Source organism: Lipophrys pholis (genome assembly GCF_963383615.2).
Source record: "Lipophrys pholis genome assembly, chromosome: 2".
NCBI classification, from domain to species: domain Eukaryota; kingdom Metazoa; phylum Chordata; class Actinopteri; order Blenniiformes; family Blenniidae; genus Lipophrys; species Lipophrys pholis.
The window spans coordinates 15,361,373-15,382,790 of NC_137636.1; the positions used below are offsets into that span (position 1 = coordinate 15,361,373).

The following is a 21,418-nucleotide window of genomic DNA, read 5'->3' on the forward strand; positions in this document are numbered from 1 at the left end:
ATCTGATTAGCGTGCCCGAAAAGGGTAGGAAGAAGTAAACTTATCAAATTTTACCCCTTCTCCAATATTTAACAGTTATATATTACAATTATCTTTCTGTATTAAGAATAGTTAGTCATATATATGTAAGTATAACAGTAGGAATGTAATCTAATAAAAATAAAAAATAAAAAAACTACCAGCAGAGGGCGACACGTTCTCTGTCACGTTTTGGGCGGGCTTTTTCAATTGATGCTGTAACACACCTGATGCAGTAACATCTGAGCCGCATATGGCAACAACCAGCAGAAGGAAGGAGGAACTGTTAACATTTCCTGGAAAAGAACTTTACTGATACTCGCACACACCCCAATATTGCGAACGAGACAGTACGTTGAAAGTTCAGGCTGTATTTATTAGAATATAAATGAAGTCATTGTTGTGTCTGTTCAGTCGTGTTCTACGCCCCTAACGCTACCCATCCACAGTTTGTCTCCTCCAGCAGTGAAATCTAAAGTTGTCCCCGCCTGTAGGTGTTTATCCAAAACATTTTGCACACAGAAACGTTACATCTCAGCTGGAATGGATTTACTCAGCAGAGGAAGTCATCTAATAAGAGGGTGTAGCTGCCTGCCTGTCTGTCTGTCAGCTCCTCTCAGCACAAACAAAACATTAACAAATAAATAAGGAAAACAGTCTGGGCTTCCATTCCCACTCACTCTCCTCTGGTTCATCATACTTACATCCAACCATCATACGGGGCCAGAGCCGTGCGCTCCAACGTGCTGCACTGCAATCAAAAACACCTGGCCTCAGGGCTTGGAACAGTCACAACATTACAGCATATAAACCAGCCAAATACTCCATATAGAGGCCCCATAATTGTTGGACTGAAGAGGATTTCTGTTTCTTTTTTTTACTGAGTGTTTTACTATTGTTGAAACGCTCAGTATCCAGTGCCAAATGAAACTATCCAATGCAGACTTTGTGAGCGTAATTTTACAAACAAATGGAGCTGCACTATGCAAACCCACACCAGAGCTGCGAGGCTCTGCTTATCATGGCAAATAAAAATGTACTTCAGCTATGAAACATTTCCAGAAACTATAACCATTTCACACATGCAATATGAAATAAAGATTTGACTCCGCTGATGTTATGAGGGGTTTCATGATACTTTGAGTGAAATTCTATTATTTCCCTTAAATGCACCGAGCCAAATTTACACTTTTAATGTGCGTGTGCGTGTGCGTGTGTGTGCGTGTGCGTGTGCGTGCGTGTGCGTGCGTGTGCGTGCGTGTGCGTGTGTGTGCGCGTGTGTGTGTGTGTGTGTGTTACTCCTCAAATCAAGCTGTATGATTTCACTCAAGCAGTTTTGAAAAATAATCTGATGTTGTTTTGGTCCACCCTTGTTTCTGGACTGCTTCATACTGACATCACAAACACAACAAGCCAACAAATTATACCTTAACACACTGGTATACTGCTTGATTGCTATAAGTGACACTGCCCAGAGCTGTGGTCCAAATCAAGGGTTTTCTACTCATATTGGAAATGCCTTAGGCGACACAAAGTGAAGAGAGCACTCAGTTATGAATCACGTACGGCTTTATTAAATTAAGGAGGTACCTATGTACAGTGTAAGCTTATGACTTGATTTTACTCTCAGAGATGATTGAGGACATGAGATTCCTCAAATGCGAGACGAATGGAGCGCATGAGGGACATACGAATCACGAAAATACTTGAAAAGAGAAGAAAAGTTGGACAAAAGATCATTGTTGTTGTAACATTAATGAGGATACAAGAATAAGAATTTTCCTCCTCATTATGGCCGAGCTGCTGGGCAGGGTCTCTGGTTTCTCCCCCCTGCCGTGCCCTGGCACCCCCACAGCATCCCCACAGAGACGGCTTCCTTGCCGTGATGAGCTTTTGACAGGCCCCAAAACAGGCTGCTTAATGCTGTGCCAGGCCAGACATGGAGCGGCTGGGACGCTGGCAGCTTCTTGGCCCACAACATGCATCATGGGCCTCAACACATTTTACCCCTCCTTCTCTCTCTCTCTCTCTCTCTCTCTCTCTCTCTCTCTCTCTCTCTCTCTCTCTCTCTCTCTCTCTCTCTCTCTCTCTCTCTCTCTCTCTCTCACACACACACACATTTCTCAACTCTTTCTTTCTAGCGCCTCAGGATTGTTATGCAAAGCTTACAAAGCGAAGATTGTGGGAGTGCTTTCATGTACAGATGTATCCACATCATATTTGTACAATGTCTGGTCGTCATGAGAGATGAGGGTCCAGGCTGAGGGCTGTTATATGGGCTGAGACTGAGCTTGAGAAGCCAGGTGCAGGGCTGTAGCCTCACCTGGGACATGTACCACCCCTCTGAAACACAGAGACTCGCTATCTGGACCCAAACAGTAACTTTAGCTCTTTGTCGCAAATAACGACTGACAGCTGTTGATCCTGCAGATTCCCTCAGAGACGGTGACTCTGGCTTTGCAATCCAGGACAGTTTTTTGGGGGTAAAAAAGTAATTTCCTTAAGTTGGTTCACTCTGTCTAATATTCACGATTACGCCTTTGAATGATTTATTGAAGAAACAAAACCCTGAATGTCACATCTCATATAAACAAAAGTGCAGTCTCTAACAATACTTTTTCTGACAAAACATCCTGCGTGAATTAAAGCTGGAGCTGCTGAGATAAACACCAAAGATACACCACTGCCATCCAGTGTCAATGTGTGAGTACTACTCTCACGAGGTTAAAACAAACATGTATTCCATCTGCTTCAAGATGTGACTACACAAGGACAACTCATTACAGCTATGCCATGCCTTTTCCATTTGTGGGCAGTTTTATGGCTTTTGAACCGTAAATATTGTTCCAAGGAAAAGGAAACATATAGTGCTTGTGTTGTGACATTCTTATCTTACAGAAACTCCACAGACTGGTTTACTGCTGTTATGTTAATACTGCTGGTAAGTTAAACATGGACAAGACATATGATGGAAAAATAGATCAGAGCAGTCGTGTGTGTAATATAATATGATAACAATGTTTGTTGGTTTTTTTCTTCATTTTATTATGCTGCAGTGATTATTCTAAGCACATATCCTCCCTAAAATATAATGTTCTATTCAATTCAATTCAACTTCATTTATATCGCACCAAATACGTATGCATATACTATAAGTGTTGATTTCTTATTGACTGAACCCATTAAATCCAGTTTTGTATGGGTACTGGCAGAGGTAAAGTACACTGTTTTGAGGAAAATGTTGATGATTTTTTGTCAGGGTTTTTAACCCCAAAGCAAATGTGTGAAATAGGGCAGCCCGACAAAGACTTTCACACTCGACAGATGAACATGTGTAAAAACAAAAACACTGGATGTGATTGCTGGTGGCCACACGGGCTTTCACTGCCTCTCCTTGTAGTCAATAGTAGGAGTTTGGCTGAATCTGAATAAATGATGACTCTGCAAGGGAAAGAAACAACAACAATAACCTTAGATTTTACTACTTTAGGGCTGGTCAAATAAATATGAAATACTACATGAGGGACCTTTACTGAAACCTGACAGGTAACCATTTCATAGAGAGAGATAACTTTCATAACCAAGTTGCAGAATCAAGCAAAACTCCCTGAAAATTAAATTATGGACCATTTTACACCAGAGTGTGTCTATTGACATGCAACATAAATACCAAAGAGAAGTAAATCTGTTGTAGTTTTATTTCAGTAGTAACCAATAGATGTTCACGAATACCTTTGGTGATTGTAAAGATATGACTTCTTCCACATGCTCAAAGACTAACTTTGAAAAATCCATTCGTCATCCAGACTCCCTTCATCACCATAGTCAGGCCAGACTAGAGTTGTACAATATTAGTTAAATGTGCAATGCGCCATGATGTTATAGAGTATTGGTATCTTGTGATAAATGAGCACACACTAAATACAAAATATTGGTTGATGTATTCTTTAGGATTTGCACTTGTGCATAACAGTGCTTCTTCTCTTATTGGACCCAGTTTTAACCAGATTCAGTGGGACTGCATCCTTTTTCACTATTTTTTTCAAAACATATATATTTCAGAAGCAAAACAGTTGCTGAGTCAACACTTGTGCTTACGTGCATCTGACTCCTGACCTGTTGTCACTCCTGTAAGATTTGATGTTGGATTTGTTTTTCTCAGGGTAACTTTATGGCCTTTTTAAGGGATAGGCAACAATAAGCCTTGGCTTCAGTCTACACCCATTTCAGCTACAGCGATCAGCTCCAGAATTAATGGAGTGAACTACAGCCCTTTGTGATCACAGTCTAGTGCAGCAGTGCTTCATCTGATTGGTTAAATATGTTGAAATGAAGATCCTGACTGCACACTGCAAGGAAATATAATTTATTGCAATACAGTCAGTCCTTTGTGATATGTGTATTACGCATGATGATATCGCAACAACGCTAAATCATGCGGCCCTAACACACCCATTAACACTCACTAGCAGGTTAGTACCATAAATACCAATGTTGTATTTCTTCAGAAAATTGAAAGAACTATCAGAGATAAAAAATCCTCTATATGCCATCCTGCAGTGGTGATCTGTTCAGTTTTGATAATAAAAGACTGATTTAGATATTTCAAAGTACTCACCAAATACAAATGTGATTTATCAGTAGCTCCTGCAAAGTAATCACCACTTCTAATAATGCAGCAATACATTTAAAGGACCCTGTTGTATTATAATACTATTTTGTATGTACGGTAATTAACAAAAAAGTAATCACATGAAACACTGCATTTTGACCACATTCAGATGCACTACTGTAAAAAAACAAAACAAAGAAAACAATGTGAAGAATGTGAAAATGTTATAAATCATTCCCATGACTACATTTTACAACCAGGCCCGCTTCCAGACACCTCTGTCTTTTTTTTTTTTTTTTTTTTTTCCTTCTCAATAGATTATCCCACCAGTAGGGGAATGTTTTCCTCTCCACATTACTGGTGAGACAGCTGCAGGACTCTCATGAGTGCTGCAGCCACATATCATGCTTCCTCAGGCGGTCCACAGCCATGACATGAACTATGTGCTGGCTTCCTCTCACACACACGTTTCATGGTGAGATAACTGGAGACCTCATCACCTCGGCCCTGTCAGGAAACTATTTACTTTCCTCATCACCCTGTCAGGCGAACACACACACACACACACGCACACACACACACACACACACTCACACACACACACACACACACACACACACACACACACACACACACACACACACACACACACACACACACACACACACACACACACACACACACACACACACGTGCATGGCAGTTTGTTGATCATTCACAGGTTTTTCCTATTTGCATATGAAGCATTTGTTCGACTTTCACACCAGGGACAAACACCAGCGCACTGCGTTGTTCTTCTACGTCATAAAATAATTGAAAACATCCATCTGGTCACAAATTCAAGTTGATGTCATCATGAGAGGAAAAGGAAGTGATTACATTTTATCCTGAACTTATCATGTGTGTCTTTTCCAAACTTCTTCAACACTCCAAAGCTGTTTTGAGATTCAATCAGAAGATCCTAATTCTGACTCATCTGGGGACCGTGAAGTTCTATCGTGTTTCATTAAGTAGTTTGATTCTGGGCAAGCAGACCAGCAGTGCAACCGCTGTTGCTTGAAATACTAATAAAAAAGTCTGACTTGATTCAGTTTATTGCAGTAAAATGAGGGAGAGCTGCTTCTAATTGGGATGGGAAGATATGCTGTAACGTTATCTGCAGAAAGCTGCTGTGCGCTGCATTATTTCATCTCCTTATGTGCCCTGAAAAGAAATATGACAAAAACATCAGAGAATGGAAAAAGCATGACCTCAGACTTTGTAACCTGGCAGATATAATCAAATCATTCTGCTGAGGGCCTAACTCGTGTTCAACGCCAGTCCATACATCATACTGTATATCTAATTTAAGGCTGAACTGACTGCTCTTTGAAGAGGCAGTTTTGAAATCACATTCCAGTTTCCACTCCCAAACAGCAAATTATTTCTATTCCCGCAGGATGTGTGATTTCGGACTCAAGAGTTGGAGCAAATCACTTGCAGACTACTTCATGAGGAGCTTATTAATCTGAGTCGAGGGGTCTGGGATTCAAGTTGAAGTATAAACAACCTCATCAATGGACAACATAGAAAAAATTTGGGGGGAAAAAAAGTTTTGACTATAGAGTGTGCTTGGTTCCACCTCTCCAAAATCACAGACATTCACGGTCAGGATTGATGCCAGATACTGCAGAGAAAAACTACAGCTAAGCTGTGCCCCATAATTGGTAACAGTCTCTTTATCACAAGCAAGGTAAGGCTGTAATTAATCCCAGCACGATGAAGATCCTCTGTGGAGCGTGCTGGTGTATTTGTTATTGGACGTCACCACGGGGCCACTCTGGAGCCCATCAGATAGAGTCTAAATACACAGCAATCAGACCTCTCTTTTCTCCCTAAAACGTCTCCCACCAATGCCTCAGTGACAATTACTGAAGGTTATCAGGGGGCATCTACCAGCAGATTCTGACCCGTATGAACCCGCCCTCATTTCCCCTGCGAAAGGTGCCTCAGTGCCTCATTTTGTCCTCATTAAAACGTCTGATTGGGCTGTTTGAATTATTATGGCCTGCAGTGAGAGTTGGAAGATAAATGACTGGAAAGGAAGTTGAATCGGGCTGGCACTTCTTATCTACTACATATTAGCAACAATGAAAAATGGTATTAGCCGGCGTCCGTCCCATCATCGCCTGCCATTCCCAGCAACATGATCTAAATGCAGTCCAGATGTCGGAGACATCGAGCCTCAATATTTCACTACCCGGAATCAATCTTATCAAGTCTGTGACGGATCCCTGCCTGATAACATCGTGCAGGATGTTAAGATATCAGTGCCTGCAGCTGACCACAGATTAACAACTCACCTTGGAAATTGATTCTGTACATAAATGAACACACTTGTATGAACTTTAATATAACATCACTTCATTGCAAAGCTGAGACTAGTGTGTGTGACGTATAATGAAATAGACATGAAGCTTCAGAAGAAAGCTTCACAATGATGTTCTGAACTTCAAATTCTATCCTGAGACTATCGTTTGTTAAATTCAACTATGAGACGTTGACATTTTCTTTAATGTCAAATAAGTGGTGCTACAAATATTGTCAATAAATACAGAGCCATGTACTAACTTGGCTGAACTGGATATCTGCATGGTTTTGATGTGGCACACATGTCCTGTTTTTAAAGGCTGAATCAGAGTAAAATGATGGGATTTCTCAGAATTTAGCCCACTGTTCCAGCTGTTCAATCATTTGGATTTGTCCACAGTGTCATTATATTCACATTACTGCTGATCATCAATGCAAAATTACCAAGATGTAGAGATTTTGTGAATGCCCTGACAGATCTGTAGCCGAGCTGTGTCTGGTCTGTTGACTGTTTCAATCATCCATGAAAATCTCTGTTGAGAAGATTCAGTATCTTAAAACAAACTTCCACACAAACACAAGGTTTTCAGAAAGGAGCTGTGTTTATTAGGGTCTGTTATATACGTCCCCTCATACTTAAAACTGACAGGTTTGCAGTTTCACACGTCTTTTCTATAAAAATCTGTAAACAGTCATGTTGTGCCAAAGCAGTCGGCGCCGCCTGCTGATAGGCTTTAAGTGCATATCATTATTAACATGCTTATTGTCGGTGTACATTATGCTCAGGCCTAGAAAGCCATTATGTCATCAGAGTCAGTGTACTGAAGGAAAATTTTTCCCTTATGACACATTCTGCAGTTTCAGAATTTAAGGCTCTATTATTATTCCAGCAGGACACCGACACATCTGAACCCAATAGAAAGTGAACGACAATAAAGTTAAGCTTGTTTCTCAACCTGCCATTCAGTTTCCTGAGCTGGGTCTGGGATACCGGCTATTCCTTCACACCACGCAAAGAGCCTTTTCCTCTCCGAACAATTCTTGCCCTTCGAGGGAAAATCCTGTTTGATGGGTGCTGATCGCAAGGTCCAAAGCGTCTTTTCCTCAGGGCCAAGGTCACACTGGTTTCCCCAGCTGGCCTTCCAGGATCAGTCCTCGTCTGAGGAGAGCTGGGCTCCTTCATCGTGAACCTCTCTGTAGGCGGCAATGGGGCCACCATCAGGAGTGTAGCTCCCCATAGAGACCTTCAGTCCTTCAGACAGTTTCTGGGCTGCCAGCTTGGCCTGCAACTCCTGAAATTAAACACAGGATAGAGAAAGGGCTGACATGAATAGACTGGTAAACAGAAAACGAGCACTTTATTATTAAGCAGCACAGCCATTGCTATTAACCCCTCAACAAAAGTTTGACTGATAAGAAGCTTAACGGCCTCCCTCAGTTGTCAACGGCACACTGTTTGACGTTTGGCTCTGGAGTCATTAGCTTGGATGTGAAGTGGTACACAGTGCCCACACTGAATCGATGCTGCCCTCTACAGCTGATGGAGGGATATGACATCTGATTAGATTGAGGAGAGACTGTTGAGGAGAAAATGAAGATCTGTCAATGTACTGTGAGAGTGAGTGGTTGGTGGTGGTGGTGGTCGGAGGGGCCGATGGCGCAAAATGGCAGCCTTGCTTCCGTCAGTCTGCCCCAGGGCAGCTGTGGCGACATACATAGTTTACCACCATCGAGTATGGAGTGAATGAATAATGCAATGTAAAGCGTCTTTAATTGTCCAGAAAAGCACTATATAAAACCAATGCATTATTATTATTATTATTATAATCAAGCAAGAGAGCAAACAGTCTGCAGAAAGAAAACCAGCATGCGGCCTGCTATGGACGCATCTTGTAATGCAAGGAAGCAATACCCATTGTGGAAAGGCTGAGGACGAGATGATGGTTAGGTAAGTGTGTTAATAAAAAAACAAAACATCTCCAAACCGCATTGTATGATCTATAATCAGAGAATAATAGGTTGTTCAGATGTCATGCCATCTTTCATACCGCTTTATCTAACATAAGATCACGGTGCAGTGCACTGGTGCTGATCAATGCTGACTCTGGGTAAAGCCAGGGTTCACCCTGGACAACTTGATTAGGCAAATATAAAGACAGAGTCACACTCACATTCTCACCTGGGGGTCATTTTAAATTCACCAATTAGCCTCCGACATGTTTTCCAAGAGTGGGAGGAGTACGTGACCCATCAAGGTCATTTTATTTCTCTTGAGTTGAAATCAGAAGAAAGCTTGTACATTTTCTTCTCATGTAAATAAGAGTGGTAGACTATAACACTTTGTTGTGTGGAAAAAAAAAATGATTTGGTCTGTGATAAATCCATTTATCTTCCATATAAAACTTTTAGAAAATTAAGATTGCATTTGTTCAAGGAAGTATGGTTTGAACGGGACATCCATTAGAAGCTTGTAAGTTCTCACCACATTGCAATGCTCTTCATCTCGTCCATATCTATGTTTATCCCCCAAATTTTTTTATGTTATCAAATGTTTTACTGTCACTCGTCGGCTGTTTCAGGTACAAACTGTTCATCACAGAAGAGCATGTGTGGCAGACTCAGAAGTACTAACCTGCTGCTTCTTGGTTTGCTCCTTCAGCAGGACAGCCGACTCCTCCAGAGTCAGAAGCTGAGCCGGGCTGTGGTGGAGAGGAGGTAGTCTGGCCGCTGTGATGTCATCCAGGTGTTTTCGGTCACGCTCCTTTCTCGCCTGAGCAGAGAGCGGCGCCAAACCTTCAGAGGACTGACTGGGTGACGAGGATCCTGATGGAGAGATATCATTTCTCTGAAGGAGCCTGGAAACAAAGTCGTAAGTTTTCATATAGCCAGAAAACAAACTAACAAAAAAACACTAATAGAAAGCAAAATGACACATAATCAATTTTGAAAAACAGTCATTGGTTTGTTTTAAATCTTCTTCAAAAAAAAAAAAAAAAAAAAAGAATTTATATACTCACTGATTCGGCTTGAATTTTTGCTTCCTGGGCGCTGAAGACTGTTCAGTTCTTTCCAGTATGGCTACAATGTGAGGCTTTATTGGTGTCTTATTGCTGGGAAAATAACTGTCGCTGTCCGTACTGTTTAATGGCTCTTTAGGCTTGAGACTTAAACCAGTACCAGTTTCAGAAAGAGTGACCCTCTCCAAGGCCTCTACAAGGTCTCCCTCTTTTGTCAAATCAGAGTTCAGAGAGGCCCCAGCAGCAGCCGTTTCCATGGTTTCAATGGCAGCCGCTGTGGAGAAAGACTGGTCCCTTTGCTCGTCCATAATGGTGTTTTCCTTCATATGAGCGGCCGCGGCTGAGGCCTCACGTTGCTGGTTTTGGTGTGAGACAGCAGGTGAGGTGGAGACAGCGCGTTTCTGAGCTGTGAAAGCCTGCTGGTACTTTGACTGAAACTCTGCCCTGGCATCGGACACCAGGCTCCGTCTCCTCTCCTCTTCATTGTGCCGTTCAATGGCAAGACGCACTTTCTCTGCAAAGTCTTTGATCTTTTTCCCTTTGTCAGGAAGAGTCTGCAATAACCTCCTGTAAACACAACAAACCCATAAGTTACTTTCATACTCAAATCAAACACTCAAACTACTTTATCATGTCAAGTTAATCAATAAACTGTATGTAGTGAGAAATAACAGTAATAAACTGGCATTCCATCACCAGAGACACATTGACTGTTAAATATTTAATGCACAATATTTTATATTAAAATATAATAGAAAATATTTTGCAGTTGTCTTATTAGGTTATTTATTACATTTGTGTATTATTAATGATCTCATGATATCCTGATTTTTAATAAACAGTTTGAAGATAATCTGTGCCGTGTGACTTCAGCACCAGTTTTAAAGAAGTGAGATGTGAAGAGACAAAAGAAATGCATTTACAATTTCAAAACAGTGATGATAAATTCTAATAAAGACAAAATTAAGACAAAAAACGGGTTAAAACTTAAGTGAAACTTGTTTGTTATGGGGTGAGTAATCTGCAATGACAAAGTTGAAGATGACAGAAATTTATACTCAAAAATCCAAAAAAAACTTTCTTGGGAAAACGAGACATTTCCAGTCTTATATCAAACCCAAGTTATAACAGTATTAGATTACAACTACAACCAACATGTGATATATAGTGGGCAAATATACAGATAAAGGTAGGTTGAAACCACTTTAATTTCTTAAGTGTCGAGCACAGTTCGCTTGTCTGTTTACGAATTTGTCTCTGGATGATGTGTGTAAAAACTTATCAAAACTTTATATGACAATAGCTTGAAGGAGCAGCTCTCAACTCATAAGTGATGATGGAGGTTTTACATATCTGGACCCACATCAATATTACATCCTGTGACTTTTATTTTAAGGAACATTTATATGTGTGCAGCCTTGAGTTATTTGTCCATGTGATTGATGGACACTGAGAGGACACTGCATTGTGGAGATGTATATCGGAGCAGCACGGCTCTTCCTCACAGTGATCTCTGACCTGTTGGAGAGTATCTTCTCCTGTCGGAGCAGCAGCTCCTGCAGCTCCAGTCTGCTCTGCTGTCCCAGGTCTCCCACCTGTCCCTGGAGCTCCGTCCACCGCGAGGACATCACAGTTAGCTAATCACAGCTAACGCAGGTGTTTCCAGACATCTACCTTCCGCAAACACCGCGAATTAAGTTTAGAAAATAGTGGTACAACTTAAAATACTTAAATCCGCGTCGCTTGATATGTCTTTTGCGGACAGTAGAGTCTCTTAAACGTGGAGCGGAGACACTTACAGCGTGTCAACACAGGAAACGTCTCAAAGTGGGGTGTTCTTCCTCTTCTTTCTCTTGTACGGATGTTAACTGTGTGAAGAAGCGCTCTATCGCCTACCTCTGGTGAACACTGGGTAATGCACCACGCCAGGACAGGACACGTCATTGACGCTGGTTTGCTACCCTCTGCTGGTCAACTGACCACATCAAAATGCATGTAACTTCAAAAATAAATAATAAATGATATACTTTAAAATTGAAGTAAATGTATTTGAACAAAAACATTCACATTAGTAAAGTATAAAATGTGATCTACGTCTTAAGTCATATGAAATATATTTCTTCAGAGTCACAGATTTCAAGAGGTGGTCATTTTTGGATCACATTTTCTAATAGGTTATTTGCCGTTTAATTGACCAAATAATGTTTTGTTTCCTTCTAACTTGTATTCATGCATTTTTATTATATTTCTCTGAGAACCACGCTGGTGCTTCGGATAAAAGTATGTTAACAAACATAAGTGTAGTGGGATTTCTGCCTCATTACTGGCACAAGCTGCTCACATGTGTTGGAGCCAAAATCCTTTGTTCACTCACCCTCATGAGGAAGGGGGGGGGGGCGAGGAGGGGGGTGAGCCACGTTTCTTTGAGAACAAAGAAACCATGTGCTCAACCCTGGAAAATTCGCCATTGATCACATGACCCCCCCCTGGGGGGCCCCCGGGTCCCCCCTCCTCTAGCTGCGGCACTGCAGCTCGACGGCAGGGGGACCCAAAATCCCGTCATCACCGGGTCACCGGCCCGGTGACGCGCAAGCCAACCCCGCGTGGATTGGCTGAACCACGGCCAACGCCGCGGGGAGCCCGGAAGACATCATAACGGTATAAATTCAGGCCCGGGAAGAGATCCAGCCTCTTCCAAAACGAAATCGCGTCAACCCAGACGCACCTTTTCGTAAGGAGACAAAGCGCCTCGTGTTAACGCACCTGGACCGGGCCTGAATTTTCTTCACCTCGCTGGACGAGCTCAAGAAAAGCGGGAATTCCCTTTATTTTTGGTTTCCCCTTCTTTTTTTTTCTTCCTTTTTTTTGTTTGCATCATCCGGACCCCGAGCGCGCGCTGCAACCGCACGCTCGTCTGCAGACCGACCTGAGCATCGCTTCTTCACTCCCCCCCTCATCGCAAGAAGCTGCTGATCGCCCCTCGGATCACACTACGGGTTTCCCCTCCGTAGTCCACGTCAGGTCTCTATTTTCTGGGACGCCAGAGAACCGCCCGCGGCCACAAATCGACGGATTTCACCTGGCCACGGAAGCACGTTTCCCCCTCGTCCAACCAAGTAAGGCTTAGAGTCTGGGCAGGAATTAGAATAACGTGATATTATTATTGCTGTGTGTTTATTGTTGGTACTTGTAACTTTGGGACGCCGATCCCTGTTTCTGAGTACTTTTGTGTCTACGCGTGGACGGCCATCCACGCGAATCATCGCACGCACGCGCGAGCCTCCTCATCCTCAGCTCACGCTTCTGCTCCCAGAGTCCATATCTGCCTGAACAGCCGTTTTTGGACTCTGTACGTGTAAGCTGAGGCGGTCGCGTCAGGGTACACAGTCAGACACCCCCTCCTCTCTCCTCTCTCTCTCTCCTCTTCTCCTCTGTTTCCCTGTTCACTAACCAGCGCCCGGTACGGCCGCCGCTGCCTCCAAGCGCCTCCTTTCAGTGCGTCCCTGGGACCGTGTGTAGTTCACTGCGGCTCGGATTTCTCGGCCACAAGGAATCCGGCGCGCTCCCGACGGCTACGGCCCGTGCGGAGCTCAGTGACGTCACGCTATCCCAGGCAGAGCACGCCGAGCGCCTCTGGTGACCGGGTGGGTAATCACATCGATTTCCTCGCCGGGTCGCCGAGCCGTTTGGCGCCCTCTGGTAGTCGCGTGGGTAATTGCAACCGCTCGTACCGCCATCTGGTGGTTGCATTAAGTCATCACAACTGCCCCGCGCGCCGACGCGCACCTAGTGGCCAGATCGGGTGATTACACCGGACCGCCGACGTCTACCTCCCTCTGGTGGACGTTCGTGGTCATTACCCTCTCACCAAGTCACGCCCCTTTCGCTCCACAAACCCGCACACACACACACACACATCGCTCCCCACACTCGAACACACACACACCCACTCACACACATCGCTCCCCCACACTCGAACACACACACACACACACACACACACTCACACACACACACACACACTTTATTAGCTGGCTTTGTTTTGTATTGTGTTGTTTTATGAGATCTTGCTTGATGTTTATTGATTAGATGTGATTCATAGATTGATGATTTAGGAATAGACGTTTGTTAATAAACACTTAATAGTTGAATTGAACGATTCTTGGTGGTTTTTGTGTGCTTTTCAGCGACAACTGCTGGTTGTAACAGTCAGTGCTCGGATTTACAGCCTTCCTTTCCTGCTTCAGTTAAATTGCGATTATCATTTCAATCAGAAATAATAATTTAAACATTTTAATTGAACTTTCTTTTTAAGACTGATGTTTCGTTTAAGACCCTAACTTCAGCTGGTGCCCCGACTTTGATTAAGTAACGGTAATATTCAATTGATTAATAGTTTGAATGGTTTAAATCAATTTCAATGATTTTAACGCTTTGGGTAATTTAACACACCTAGGAGGCGTTGGCGAATGAATGCAGGTTTTCCACGGGAATAACCCGCATTGCTTTTAAATAATTTTAAGTGTTTCATCGCATTTTCTGTGGTTAATTACCCGCACTATTATTGATTGATCTGTTACCCAGTTAACCTAATCACAACTTGAATTGTCTCTAAGCTATTGTTCATTTATTTTTGTTGCAGATAGATAATTTGTATGCTTTATTAATTAATAAATTAGTCAATTTATTCAATTAATACTCAAGAGTGCTTTTAATCATTTTTAAGTGGTTTTCGTGCATCTCAGCATCCAATTATCCAGTATTATTAATTCATAAAGCGCAAGTTTATCCAATTAATAATCCTAACTGCATTTAATTCAATTTCAATGGTTTAGCTCATTCAAATAACTCATTGTATTTAATTAGTAAACCCCGACTTTACTTAATTAATTCCAACTCCTCCTTGATTACTCCCGATTGTTATTAGATAGATAACCAAACTTGTTTGATTAACAATCCATTCTAAATTACTTGCAGATCACCTTCGGTGGTCCACTCCACCGAAGTAATTCAGCCTCCCCTCAGTTATTGACTTACAAATCGCAGGTTTGTTTCATTGATAACTTGAATCATAGGTTGCTCTCCGTAATTTAATCATCACTCGTAATCAAGTACCGTTGTTCATTGATAGGTCAATAGCCATTTGTGACGCCTTCGCAGCTTGAGCTTTTCCCCGGTTACTCCAGCGAGTCGCCTCCTGTGGGTCCACAGGCGCTTCGGTAGGTCACGCCACTGACCCGCAGTTGTCAACAAAGGAGTGACCCGTCACGCCTGTTGACCGGTCGTGCCACTGGTGGACCGCCTTCGCGATTGGACCCCGTGGAGGTTCCTCCCGTCAGGCGACCCTTTTTAGCTCAAAGCTGTTGGCCGATAACTGACTATTTACTCCAATCAACCTTTATAGCTTTGCATAACTTACACTTGGTACATTACCTTAGTAATCTATTACTCCAGTAATCCATTACTTTGGTGGCCTACCGCTAGTGATCAGTAATTGTCAACCCGTAAATAACAATTTACTTCTGTTTGGCGATTCGTTTATATGTAAATTACCTCTGACAGGGTAGAACCTTCCGGTAGCCTACCACTAGGGTAATTTGCATATTCTGATCACACGCTGACCCCAACATAATGGTGCCCCGTGTGAGGCTGTTGTAAACCAGCATTGTTACGAATAACTGCACAAAATAATCCTGAATCGTTCACTTAAGGTGTAGCCGTTAACTTTATTCTCCCAGAATTGGTTTTCAAGATACACTTTTTCAGCACTGTCGAACAAAGTCACTTGTGGTGTGAAATCAGTTGTGAAGTGGTTAGTGCCTTGCTTTCCCTGCATTCTACGCATGATTAACACGCTGTGTTAAGATTTCTGACTACGATTAATAGACACTAACAATATTGCTCGCCAAGGTGTTAGACGCATCTGACTAACTTGGATAGGGTGCAGCTCGAGCAATTAACGAAACCGAGAGGTTTGTAAGACACAGGTACAGCCGTTACCTGTGCAGTAGCAAAGCTAATTTGCCGTTAACCACAGCTAACGTTGTTGACTTCGGGCGTAAATCTCAACCACTCAATGGAGGGTAAGAGTTCCCGGGCACAGGGAGCCGAGGCTCCGCCGGTGCTAACTGAGCCGGCCATACGAGACGTGGTGTCCCACCTCGTCCGTCTCTCCTTGGAGGAGAAAGCAAATCTCGAACGCTACAGCGTTGAGATTTGCGAAGAAAAGATCCGAGAGCTGGTAAGTTTTGTCAACAACCCAGGGGACAAGCCGGCACGTACAGTGCCGGACGTCCTGGGCCAGATCAGCCTGCTCTACCAGCGTAGAGCAGAGCTACAGTCAAAGGAGGCGGAGGAGCGTACGGATCGGCTGCGTCTGGACAACCAGAGGCTATCCAAGGACAACGCTCGCCTCCGACAGGAGCTGGACGCCTCCAAGGACGAGGATCAGCCTTCAGAGCCCGAGAAGCAACGGGCTCTGCCTCCTCATAAGGAGACGAAGGTCGATGAGTGCACACTAGAGAGTGAGCCTCAGATCCAGGAGTTAAAGGAAAACCTAGAAGAAGCTCAGTCGCTAATCGCGATGGGCATGGAGAGGGAAGAAAATCTCCGACACCAGCTTTACACTGCCACCCTAGGTGCGCAACGTGACCCTAATTGGGGTCGTCGTAATCTGGCTTCGCCAGAGAGGTCTGGCACTATCGACTCCTCATGCGCCACAACGCAGAGGTATGACGCCTCATATAGCTTAGATGGTGATTCTTTTCAGCCCACGCGCAGCCGCAGCACGGTGCGCTTCGACGACTCCGCCACTCCTTCCCATCTGCAGCCCCCACGCGACGCTAGCAGTCGGGAGCAGGGGTCCAGGAGGGTGCCTCTACACCCCAGTAGACCTCCCTTGTATGGCCCTAGCGGCCCCGACCCGCGTCAGACAGCAGTCCACGGGGAACTGTCGTCAGAGGACTCTGACGGCCCCAGTCCCGTGAGGGGGTGGGATGTCCGGACCCGCCAGCTCGAATCCCTCGCAAAGGACATCGAACGCTTTGACCCGAGCAACAAGGACGCGAGTATCGAGGACTACCTCCGTGAGGTTGAACGCTGCCTCCTCGACATCGCACGTCCTTCCATGCGGGAGAAGCTAAAGCTTCTCTGGAAAACAACGTCCAGAACAGTCCATGTTTTCATGGAATCCCTGCCGCCAGACACCCGAGACCGGTACTCCACCCTCTGCCAGGCTCTCCGGGAAGAGTATTCATTGTACAATGACCCTGCTTCGGCAACGTTTGGTGCATTCGCGATCACCCAACGGAAGTCTGAACCTCCAAAGGAGTATTACAGGCGCCTACGAGTGGCCTACTTCCAAGGCCGCAATGCACCGGGGTTGGAGGAAGATCACGCCTTCAAGTCTCTGTTTGTCAACAACCTCCACGACAGTGGGAGGTTCGATGTGGCTCTATTTTGCAGGACCGCCAAACCCACCATGAAGGAACTGCGCCAGCACGCGCAGATGGTGTGGGAATTGCGTCAATGCCCGGGTAAGAAGCCTGACATTGACCAGAGGGTCCTGGAAATGGAGCCAAGGGAAAACACGGATTTGAGGCTTGAGGGCGATGAGTTGCCGACACCCAGAACGAATGCTGGAGGAGGGTCTGGTACACCCTCTCCGTCTGAGCAGAAAGGCGCACAACCAAATCAAAAGGGGGGACAACAGAATCAAAAGGGTGGAAAATGGGCCAGGTCAGAACAAAACTTCCAACCGAAGAAAGGGCCCGACCCGAATTCAAAGTGGAAAATGAAAGGTTCGGAAAGGGACCACGGTCGCTACAGAGCTGACCAGTTAAAGACTGAGCTACAGCAGTGGGTTCAAACCTGCATCAAAGAGGCTGTACAGAACTTGGACCTGTCCAACCAAAGGGGGCGCCACCCCCCCTCAAGGGGACGGGGACGTAGGCCCCCTCCCTCCTGACTAGAGCGGCGGCCCCGACCCACCACAAACAAGGTTTACCTTGTCGGGTGGGGGGGAGAAACAGGTGAGGCGGGAGAACGTTCAAGAACGACAGCTTCCCAGTCCACCGATTTGCCGTTCCTGACTTTCTTAGGCAATCTCGTGCACCGAGAGAACGCCAACCGCATCTACACATCCGTGGTGGTGGGAGGATGTGTAAACGCCCTCGCGCTGTTAGATTCCGGGTCCGAAATAAGCCTAATGTGTTCAGCCACCTTCGCCGAGCTTGCGAGAGCTCTGCTGTCTCTTGGAAAGCCACTGCAGGTCGAAGCTTGCAGCATTAACATCAGAAGCTTCACTCAGGACACTTCACCCATCACCCAACGCGTCTGGGTGGATGTCACTTTCCAAGAGATGTCTTTGGTGCATCCCATCTATGTCACCACGCTGGACACAGAACCATTACTCATTGGCCAAGATCTCCTTAACCGATTAGCCCCACTGATCGATTGCCGTCGCGGGTACCTTTGGGCCCAAGTACGCAACCCGACTCGAATCGGTCCAGACATGGACCCTCCCTCTTCTGACAGCATGAACGCTGCCATCGAGTCCAGAAGTTCTAATCCCATGTGCACGCCTTCCAAAGAATCTGGCTCAAACACCCCTCTTGTCATGCTCCCTGACGGCCAGCAGTCGCGGCAGTCTAGGAGCTATCAGTCTCTGAGAGAGCATCCATCATTCCTATGCGCACTGGCGAACGATGGATCTCCACTATACAATCCCCACATCGTGGGGGGGGTACACCTGAATGGGACCTTGGTCCCAGAGACACTCTTGGCTCTGTGGTCAGAGAAATCTGCCATTGATGCCGATCTTCTAAAGGATCTGTGCCAACACAACGCACTCCTTGTCCAAGTGCAGCACAGCCATCGCCTGCTTGCTGCAGGGTCGCCGCAGACACTAATCAAAGCAACTGGTGTATGTGCCCTCTCCGTGCAGATAGGGCAGAAGAAAGCCATGCACTATATGAGTGTCGTCCCGCAGCTCCGCCCTCCTTGTCACATAGGAGCGGATCTCCTTGTCAGGCTTGGAGTCCAGCTGGACGCCGTGAACCAGGTTTTGTGGTCACTGGCGAGCGCGGACACGCAGCATCTGACGACCGAGCCGGAGCAAATGGCATCCGGTCAGACGATCCCGCAGGCGTGTCACGCTGCTAGTGAGTTGGAAGCCACAATTCCAGCACGGACAGCCGGGTTCCCAATCCGTCTCGCACTGCTCAAGGGGCAGAGGATGCTTGGCCCACAAGCATTCTTTCAACCCTTACCGTGCTTTTCTGACCTTTGCCTGACAATTTGTGGCACACCCCTTCAGAGACATGTCGGGGAACTCGAAGAAGAAATGCCGGAAATCCAACAGAGACTCCTAATACAGAGTGAACAGTTACAAGGCTTGACCAAAACGGTTCAGGGAACCATACTCACTGTAAACTTGCATTCTGCTTTAATCAATAACACCTTGCATGCCTTAACAACCTTGTCAAGTATCGTCAGTGAGGACATAACGTATGTGCGAATAGTCAGGGATCTTATGCAAGATCTCCTTAGAGAAGTCAGTTCCTCCGTGAGTAGCCTCAGTACCGGGAAGATCCCCACGTACTTAGTTCCACTAACACTGGTTGAACAGATTCTCAAGACCACTACCACCACTGTTGTACAACCTTCACAGGTACATCTGGCATATAGTCTCGGCAGTGCTATTCCGATCTCTGTGAACCCACAGAACCTAGAGTTAGGATTTATCCTAAACCTACCAATCATTGAAAAGCAGAATGTGTACCGTTTAAAAACCGTATTGAATGTGGGATTCTGGGAGGGTAACACACACGTACACCTCCGAACGCCACCCACACTCGCCTACCACGACGACAACCCCTCACTCTACCTGGTCCCCAATCTCAGCATGTGCACAAACACCAAAGACATTCACTGGATCTGTCCCAGCAACCCTTTCATTAGAGATGTCACCAACTATCTATGTGGGCTGAGGGCAGACGCCCCGGAGCAGAAATGTCAAGGTAGTTTGTCCATCAAAGATGAAGGAACCGAGACCAGAGTAGAGAGAGCAGGTAGTCGATGGCTCGTCAACACACCTCATTCTGAAGCGACCATGTCCTACGACCGCCATGATATAGCCACCAAGCTCACCCTGCCCAATCAAACAATATTCCTCAATGTCCCACCAGGGGCTACAGTACACATTGACGACATAATCCTCCATCATCTCGATGCCGACCGACACGAGGTGGAGATTGAGATGATGGATGCATTCGTCGGGCACAATTTCACAATTGATGCCACCCTCCAAAGCCAGCTTCTGGCTGAGGGAACCAAATTGATTAAATTCAATTTAAAGCCCACAGGGCTCTCAGCCACTTTCCCTAGGCGGGCAGGTGGACACCCATACCAAGACCATCCCATCAGCATGGCAGCGCTCGGAATGTTGCTCAGTGGCTGGATCATCACGGCCGTAGTGGCGTACGCGATGTACAAGTACATCCAGAAACTACAGGCCCGACTGGATTCCCTGACCCTGGTCTCGCCACGTTTTGTGGGCCCATCCACAAACACACAATAGGCCAGCCCTCACCCAACCAAGAGGTGAAGGCACGGCCTACTAACCCTTTTCCTAACCACCCGTTCCCTTCCTATTTCTCACTCTCCTGTCCCTTTCCTACCTCTTTCATGTTCACTGGTGACGACCCTTAAGAAATGAAATGTATGTGTGCTTAGATAGTTAGAATAGAAATAGTAAGTCTGCCCAGACTAGCCTTAGCCTGCCCAGACTAGCCCAGCCTGCTCAGGAAATAACCTCACATGTGAACTGGTGGACAGAGAAGGACAGTATGTTTCACAGGACATGGGGACGTTCACAGATTCTATGGATTGTTCGGCCCAGGTTTGCTCCAAAGACTGTGACCTGCATCCCACTCTTCGGAACAAAGGGGGGATGTTGGAGCCAAAATCCTTTGTTCACTCACCCTCATGAGGAAGGGGGGGGGGGGCGAGGAGGGGGGTGAGCCACGTTTCTTTGAGAACAAAGAAACCATGTGCTCAACCCTGGAAAATTCGCCATTGATCACATGACCCCCCCCTGGGGGGCCCCCGGGTCCCCCCTCCTCTAGCTGCGGCACTGCAGCTCGACGGCAGGGGGACCCAAAATCCCGTCATCACCGGGTCACCGGCCCGGTGACGCGCAAGCCAACCCCGCGTGGATTGGCTGAACCACGGCCAACGCCGCGGGGAGCCCGGAAGACATCATAACGGTATAAATTCAGGCCCGGGAAGAGATCCAGCCTCTTCCAAAACGAAATCGCGTCAACCCAGACGCACCTTTTCGTAAGGAGACAAAGCGCCTCGTGTTAACGCACCTGGACCGGGCCTGAATTTTCTTCACCTCGCTGGACGAGCTCAAGAAAAG

The 21,418-nt window shown here is 45.6% G+C and overlaps 1 protein-coding gene across 1 annotated transcript; it reads right to left on the bottom strand.

Moving 5' to 3' along the window:
• Positions 1-7,566: 7,566 nt before the first annotated feature.
• On the bottom strand, positions 7,567-11,859 carry polr2m (RNA polymerase II subunit M). The gene is made up of 5 exons (XM_080458941.1): positions 11,796-11,859; positions 11,515-11,666; positions 9,997-10,563; positions 9,612-9,834; positions 7,567-8,271 (listed from the first exon to the last, which is right to left on the bottom strand). The coding sequence occupies exons 2-5, from the start codon at positions 11,622-11,624 to the stop codon at positions 8,128-8,130; spliced, it is 1,044 nt and encodes a 347-aa protein (XP_080315067.1). The 5' UTR covers positions 11,625-11,666; positions 11,796-11,859; the 3' UTR covers positions 7,567-8,127.
• Between the last annotated feature and the right edge of the window lie 9,559 nt (positions 11,860-21,418).

What these genes read in the sequence shown, in the direction of transcription:
- polr2m (XM_080458941.1), bottom strand. Translation starts at nt 11,624, where the DNA reads ATGTCCTCGCGGTGGACGGAGCTCCAGGGACAGGTGGGAGACCTGGGA. An exon ending in GAGAAGATACTCTCCAACAG is followed by an intron (nt 10,564 to 11,514) that starts GTCAGAGATCAC and finishes TTGTGTTTACAG; the next exon opens with GAGGTTATTGCAGACTCTTC. An exon ending in AGCAAACCAAGAAGCAGCAG is followed by an intron (nt 8,272 to 9,611) that starts GTTAGTACTTCT and finishes GTTTAATTTCAG; the next exon opens with GAGTTGCAGGCCAAGCTGGC.